Source organism: Asparagus officinalis, chromosome 4, assembly GCF_001876935.1.
Source record: "Asparagus officinalis chromosome 4, Aspof.V1, whole genome shotgun sequence".
In the NCBI taxonomy this organism is placed as follows: Eukaryota; Viridiplantae; Streptophyta; class Magnoliopsida; order Asparagales; family Asparagaceae; genus Asparagus; species Asparagus officinalis.
This window is the reverse complement of record NC_033797.1, coordinates 21,661,691-21,669,823: the sequence shown is the minus strand read 5'-3', so window position 1 is coordinate 21,669,823 and position 8,133 is coordinate 21,661,691. Positions and strand designations below refer to the sequence as shown.

General features: G+C 44.3%; 1 protein-coding gene across 1 annotated transcript in view; it reads left to right on the top strand.

Moving 5' to 3' along the window:
• The window catches only part of LOC109838334, a 40,636-nt gene continuing 32,912 nt past the window's right edge, over positions 410-8,133 (top strand). The window contains exons 1-2 of the mRNA XM_020406785.1: positions 410-1,055; positions 1,126-1,284. Coding sequence (XP_020262374.1) covers positions 410-1,055; positions 1,126-1,284 — 805 coding nt within the window. The remainder of the gene's footprint in view (positions 1,056-1,125; positions 1,285-8,133) is intronic.

Below are 8,133 nucleotides of genomic sequence, written 5' to 3'. Positions count from 1 at the left end.
ATGGAGCAAACATCGAGAGCCGGACATAACGAGGCAGTTTAAAATTCACAAATGTTGGGAATTTTTTCCCTGCTTCCCTCAGTTCTCCGGTACTTACAACACTACCTTAGTGGATGCTGAAGACCCAAGGCAGAATCGTACCATCTTGGATGTCGGGTGCTTCAGATGGTTGATGAACATTCGACCTGGATATCTGTTGTTCAGGGTAAGAGATACTTGTCACATTGAACCTTATCTCCCATGTCGATTCGCCCGTCAGTTCGGCTATGATCAGATATATGTTGGCAATCCAAACCGCCACCTTAGCTCTCGAGGTGGACTTATCGACGGTGCGAGGGCTTGGTTCTGGAGCATCGCCGGCTGTACAAATGTCGAATTCGATCTTCCTTTAGAGGCACCGCCCCTACGGATGACCTTCCTCTTTTGCAAATGGTTGATAGCCGCCAATATTGTCACTCGACGCAGGAGGATATCAGACTCAGAGGAAGAGATAGCTCCACGACAAGCAACAGAAGTGACCCGTGAAGCTGTGATGTCGCCTCGAGGAAAAGAGGCTGCTGAATCATCAAGGAAAGGAAAGGAACCGGCTCTCCCAGTTGATAGTGAAGAGGAGTTTGATAGTGAAGCAACCGAAACTTCAGAAGGGGAAGACGAGAATGAATCAAGTTCTGAGGAAGTATCTGGCCTTCCCGATTCATTCTTTGATAGAGGACTTGTAAGGCCTTCTGTCGCTCCGACCCAACCACAAGCTGCTCCAAAGAAACGTAAGGAAAGAGTCGTCATGGAACATCCTAACCGGATGACGGTAGAAGTTCTTAGTTGCGACGAAGAGGATGAAGAGGATATGGTGCCTCTCATTCGTCGGCAAATATCTCGAACTTCTACTCAAGCTCAAACTCAAGTTTCTCCCCGAGCTGAGTTACGCACCAAACATCGTCATGAAGGTTCTGGTGCACGCCCTCTGAAGAAACAGAAGAAAGCTGTTTCTAAACCGCGCGTTCATCTTCCTGCTGTAGAAGAGACATCCGGTCGTAGTGTTTCTTCTGATGAACAAGGTATCGATTTGTTTTTATAGCTTTTACACTTTTTTGATGTTCAAACTTATTTCATGTTCAACTTCTGCAGGGAGTCGAGAGGAAGGAGAATTGTCAGCTGATGCTGCTTCTCCCGGAGGTATGGAAATTGAGGAAACAAGCTTCGTCCAACAAATGCATGACGCTCTGAAGGAAGGATCGGCTGATGTTCCACCCACTCCTGACGTTGATCCATCAGCTGTGGACACAGGTACTGATCTTTCTCCTCTCGGAAGAGAAATCCGAGAAATGAATGAGTCGGACCGTGTGCCTCCTCTAATGACCTGTGCGCTTTCTCTCCTTTTAGTCAAATTAAAAGAAGCAGGTACAAGTAGTGTCATAAGGTTTGATTACTCAATTCAAAAGTAAACCTTTCGTTCGCAAAAATGAATCGAAAGGAGATTTTGGTTGTGGTCCTAACTGTAGTAAGGTTTGACCAAGTGGGAATTTTGAGACGATCCTAACTGTAGGAAGGTTTGATCGCTCAATTTGTGGACCTCTCGTTCATGGAACGAATCGAGAGGGGATTTTGGCTTTGGTCCTAACTGTTTAAAGGTTTGACCAAGTGAGGAATAGGAGTAGGGTGCAAATAACAATGAGTTTGTTGATTTGCACAAACTAATCGGTGGGAAATTTTGATTTTAAACATAAGAATTTGACACGAAATAATCTGTCGACTGATACATACTGATGATCGTTGATCAATCCGACCGATGGGGGTTTCATAGCGTGAGATTACAAATCATCAAATCTCATCTTCCATGATTATATTACAAGGTTTTGCTGAGGAAAGATTAACTATCATTAAATCTCATCTCAACAAAAGTTGTAAAAGAACAATGAATTATTCAAATGACCAGCTTCTCATTTAAAATAGTGAACTGATCTCGGGTTATCCTGAAATATCCTATATAGGATTCTCTAGGAACTTCCCGCTTTACACAGGTTATCCTGAATATATTACGGATAATATTTTTTCAGGAACTTCCCATTTATTGGCATCATCAATTTGTTGCCATCTTGGGTAACCAGGCGATATGCACCGTTCGAATAGACTGTTTCTATCACAAACGGTCCTTCCCATTTAGGTTCAAATTTGCCTTTCTTCTTAGAAGTGAGAATCATAGGTCTTCGAACGGCGAGAACTAGATCTCCTTCTTTAAAGCTTCGTCGTCGGACCTTTTTATCGAAAGCCCGAGAAATTCTAGCTTGATAAAACTCGATTTGTTGTTGAGCTTCCAAGCGTTTCTCATCTAACATCTCTAATTCCTCGAGACGTTTCTGATGATGTTCTTCCGTCGTCATTCCCGTTACGAGAGCGATACGGAGAGAAGGAATCTGCACTTCCAATGGAAGAACGGCTTCACACCCATACGTTAAAGCATACGGGGTGGCTCCGGTAGGCGTGCGGACGGTCGTACGATAAGCCCAGAGAGCTTCGCCGAGTTTGTCATCCCAATCTCGCTTATTGGTTTTCACCAATTTTGCCAGGATTTTGATGATAGTCTTGTTAAAAGCTTCGGCCAATCCGTTAGCTGTAGGATTATAAGCAGTCGACGAAACGTCTTTAATCCCGAATTTACCGCAGAACTTGATGAATGCGTTGCTCACGAACTGAGGACCGTTGTCGTGCACTATTCGCCTTGGCACACCGTACCGATATATGATATGGTGTTTGATAAATTTGATGACATTGGTCGTCTTTACTTCTCTAAGTGGAACTGCTTCTGCCCATTTCGAGAAATAATCGGTGATTGCCAGAATGAAACGGTCCCCTTTAACCGAAGGTGGAAAAATAGGACCTACTATATCCATTCCCCAAGTTTCAAACGGCCACGATGTCGCCGAAGGATGCAGATATTCAGGGGGTATGTGCATATAATTTGCATGCAATTGACACACTACACATTGTCGTGCGTAATCGACTGCGTCTTTCACCATAGTTGGCCAATAATATCCGATTCTCCTAAGTCGGTCGCAGAGTTTAGGACCGGGCTGATGTGCACCGCATATCCCATTATGTGCCTCTTTGAGTGCTTGTTCCGCTTCTTTACTGGATAGACAACGAAGTAAAAGACCATCATAAGCTCGTCGATACAACGTTTGCGATGTGGCATTGTAATAAAATCTCGGCGCTCTTCGCCGAATCGATTCCCTTTCTCTTACATCTTCAGGTAATATACCATGTAAGACGTAGTCAATAATAGGAAAACGCCAATCTCGAACTTCGGGTTCAACTCCAGTTGAGTATACCTCTTTAGCATTCGAATCGTAGATTGGAACAATAAGCTGATGAGTCCTCACTGTAATTAATTGCTCTGTTTCGGGAGGTTGAGCCAAGGATACTGACAATGCTGCCAATGCATCCGCGTATGTATTTTGGAGACGCGGAACGTACTCGATGAAAAATTCTTCAAACGAGCTTGCTATTTCGATGGCCACCTGGTGGTATGGAATCAGGTCTCGATTTCTGACTTCATACTCTCCTCGTATTTGATTAACCACCAGTTGAGAATCTCCAAAAGCTTCAAGGTATTCGACCCCCAGCTCTTTGGCGAAATTAAGTCCGATTATTAATGCATTGTATTCAGCCACGTTATTAGAGCATGGTTCAGTCAGTGAATATGCTCTAGGCAAGACGTGCTTTTCCGGGGAAACTAAAACGACCCCCACTCCTGAGGAGATTTTAGAACATCCGGGTGCACTTGCCACGTTGGTTGATCGGGAAGCCCCATCGAAGTACAATTGCCACACTTGTTGATGTGAGGTGGTATTAACTTCGTGAGTTTCATCTGGCAGGTCGTCGTACAATTCGACTACATCCTTCGTAGGGTTTTCTGCCAGAAGGTCGCAAATAGCTCGTCCTTTAACAGATTTCTGCTGTTTGAAGTACAAGTCATATTGCGATAAGAGTAAAGCCCATCTGGCCAAACGCCAATTCATGGAAGCCGGTTGGGTCATGAACACTCGGACGGGATTTATGTTGGAAATGACATAAATCGTCTGTCCGACTAAATAATGTCGCATTTTCTGAATCGCGAATACCAAAGCGAGGCATTCCTTCTCAATCATCGGATAACGAGACTCAGCTCCTACCAATGTACGACTCAGATAATACACAGCTTGCTCGTGACCGTTATCGTCGTCTTGTGCAAGTAAGGCACTTAACGAATGGCTCGTCGCTTTGACATAAATCAAAAACGGCTTGCCCGATTTCGGTGCAACGAGAATAGGTGGATTCGCTAGATATTTCTTGATATCTTCGAATGCCTTCTGACATGCTTCATCCCAAATGAACGACACGCCTTTCTTTGCGAGTTTGGAAAACGGTTGACATTTTCCGGACAAGTTCGATATAAACCGACGGATATATGCTAATCGACCTTGCAATCCTCTGAGTTCTTTAAGATTTCTTGGAGGCTGCAGTTCGTTTATCGCCTTCACCTTATCAGGATCAATATGAATACCTTTTGTGGTGACGACGAATCCAAGAAATTTGCCGCTCGACATTCCCAGGAAGGATTTAGTCGGGTTCATTTTCAGCTGATGAGTTCTCATAAGCTCGAACATTGTCTTTAGATCGTTAATGTGGTCATTTTTATCACGACTCTTAACGACTAGGTCATCAACGTAGCATTCGACTGTCTTCCTAAGGTGTTCTTGAAAGATCTTCGTCATCGCCCGTTGATACGTAGCACCGGCGTTCTTCAAACCGAAAGGCATAACGGTATAACAAAAGACGCCAAGAGGTGTTCTGAAAGCTGTATGCTTTTCATCATCCGGATGCATCTTGATTTGATTATACCCAGAAAATCCATCCATGAACGACATTCTTTCAAACCCGCATGTGTTGTCGATAATGACGTCCGTAATCGGTAGGGGAAAATCATCCTTGGGGCATGCTGTATTCAGATCTCTGAAGTCAATACAGATTCTGATTTTTCCGTTCTTTTTGAGGACTGGAACGATATTGGCCAACCATTCAGGATGTTGTTCCTCTCTGACAAAACCCGAGTCAATTAGCTTCTTAACTTCAGCTTCTATTGCCTCCATAATTTGCGGACGAAACCGTCTTTGTTGTTGCTTGACAGGTTTAGCATCCGATTTTATGTTAAGGGTATGCATTGCTACATTTGGGTCGAGTCCTGGCATATCTTCGTAGTTCCATGCGAAAACGTCGATATACTCTTTAACGAGGGCAATTAATTCCTCTTTTTCGTCTGGCGGGAGATCACCGCTGATAAATATAGGCTTCGGATTATTTTCGTCACCCATATTAACTTGAACCACTTTATCCTCGGTAGGAGGTTCTCTTTGCTCAAATCGATCACCGTATTGGATATTCATGTAATGCATCCATGGATCTTCCCAAACAGGTAACTGATCGTCTTCTTCTGTTGTGGAAGGGTCAACCGTCGCCATGTTCGACATTAGGGATTTGAATCTTTCACCAATGCTCACGTCAGAATCCCAATTTGAAGTGTCGGATGAATGTCCGCTCCTATCTATTAATTGGTTAATGATTTGTTGGCCATAATCGTCTTCGGATGAATCATAACCCAGACCTCTATTACGACTGTAGTAATTATCTGGTTTTCCTTTTGGTACATAGGTAGAACGGGGTGGAACCCTAATACCTTGACCAAAATAAAGGCCTTCACCAAGTGAAAGGTCATAGCCTCGACTCATCATATAATCATTCGCTTGAGAACTATACCGAGAGAAGTGTCGCCCGGGTTTTTCTTCATCCGAATTACTATCTAAGAAATGATCTGGAGTGGGGGATGATTCCCCTTTTCCAAAGATTATCTCTTTTTCACCCCCTGCCTTTGCGGGTAGGATCATAGTTGTTCCAGATGAGCTTTGGAGGTGTTTCGTCGCCGTACAAGACGAACGAAGTGGCATATGTAGACTAGAGTCGTCGTACAATTTCTGCATTACATCATCAAGACAATGCGAGTACTCTAAATCATGATTTATTATTTCATCGGCAAGCTGCCAGTTACAACTTTCGTCCGACGATTCATCACCGTCAAGATCGATTACAAGAGGTTCAATGTCATTTAGTACAAGACCTTCACTATAATCGAGCCCGGCTTCGGTATCAGCTTCTTCTCCGCTGTCCGTGCCATGGGCCGATGGTTCAGTTTCGGACTCAGCACCATAAAGAAGGGAGTCAGTAAAGTAATTTTCTAACCCCTTGAATGGTTGCTTATCCGCGACCACCGTCTTGACCTCCTCATTAGTGTCGACATATTTCAAACACTGATGGAGGGTGGAGGGAACTATAAGATTACCGTGGATCCATGGGCGACCCAACAGTAAGTTATAGGAAGTCTCCGCATCGATCACATAGCAGGTGACTTCAGACTTCAGATCTCCGAGTTGACACTTCACCCGGATTTTTCCCAACGGTCGTGACCCGCTTGTGTTGAAACCATAGATAACCGTTCCAGTGGAGGCTAACTTGCTGGCGGGAATTCCGAGGTGGTACATCAAACGAAGTGGCATGATACTAACAGCGGAACCCGGATCGACTTGGATCCGGTTAACCATGCTCGAACCGATATATCCAGTAAAATATAACGGTCTATCATGCTTTGAATTCCTGACTTGCATGTCTTCTTTTGTGAAAGCAATGCAAGGAAATTTGGTGGCTGCCAGATTGCAATGCTGCACTGACGATTCTGGCTCTTCAGGAGCTGGCTTGACCTGAGTTAAGAATACTTCAGAATCAGCCAAAGCTTCTTGTAAAGCTTCTCTGGTTTCTTTTGAGAGGCGCAGCAACTCGTACAATGTGATTCTTGCTGGGATATTAGCCAGCTGAGCCATAACGTCGAAACGATATGGTGCGTTCGAGCTTTCCGGTTTGTCTCGTCCAATCGGTCGACTAAAACGAGACTGCTTCGGAATTTGAACCTCTCTGTGTTGAGGTTCTTTTTCTTTTTGCTTAACAACTTTCTGAGGTTTTTCAGCTGCTACTGGTGGAGTTATGGCTACCCCCAGCTCCGTAAGAGTTTTGGCATTTGGATCTGAGGTTTCCGGATACCTATAATGGTACTCGTTTCCACTTCTTGTAGCAAAAACTTCCTGTTCTCCATCAGAAAGTGATAAAGCTGCTATATCCTCATCGTTCTTCTCGGGAATCGCCGAGGCTCCATAGCAGGACTTCTCCTTTCCCTTGCCTTTTGACTTCTTCTTTGATGTGGGTGTCGTCCACTGTTCATCTTCAAGCAAATCCGGATGAACCCAAAGGATTTCGCCGTTGGGGGCTGTGTGAGATACGAGCCCCTTCTGGCGCTGTCCATGAGGGTCATCGTTGATGGTTTGCATCTTGACCTTTGATACTGGCTCGGCTTGAAACCAGGACAAAGGAACCGATCCGAAGCTAATAGAGACCGCGTTTGCGCCTACCTTCTTCTCTTTTGGCTTCGGCGTCACAATACCAACATCAATTAATGTTTGAATTTTATCCTTTAAGACATAACATGTCTTAGTAGGATGGTGGACCCTTCTGTGATATGCACAATACTTTGGGTCATTGATCTTCGTTGCTTCTTCTTGGTTTGTGACCGGTGGAAGCTTGATCTTGTTGTTCTCTAACAAGTATTTGAAGATGACCGGAACTTCATCATCTTTGAAAGAGTATTCCTTTGGGAATCTGGGCTCAGAATTCTTAAACTGCTTCGAAGGCTGTTGATTCTGGTTTGGCGCCAACTGGAAGGATGATTGTTGCGGTTGTTGCGGTGGCTGTTGTGACGTCTGATGTGCGTCCACAGCGGCTACAGACCTTCTTCCTCTGCCTCGAGGGTTAAAGTTCTGCTTTTGATTTTGATTCTGATTATTAACTGGTGGCAAACCTCGTTCCAAATTCTTTCTCTTGAGGAAGCGTTCAGCTTGTTCACCTCTTACTTTCATCTCTTTCCAAGTTTTAGAGGGAACAACCCCTACCACTTCTAATACATCCAAGGACAGATTATTATGACATGTCTGCAGAATAAATTCCTCAGTGAGTGGATCTCTGCAGTTCACCGCTTTGTCCCGGAATCGTTTGACAAAG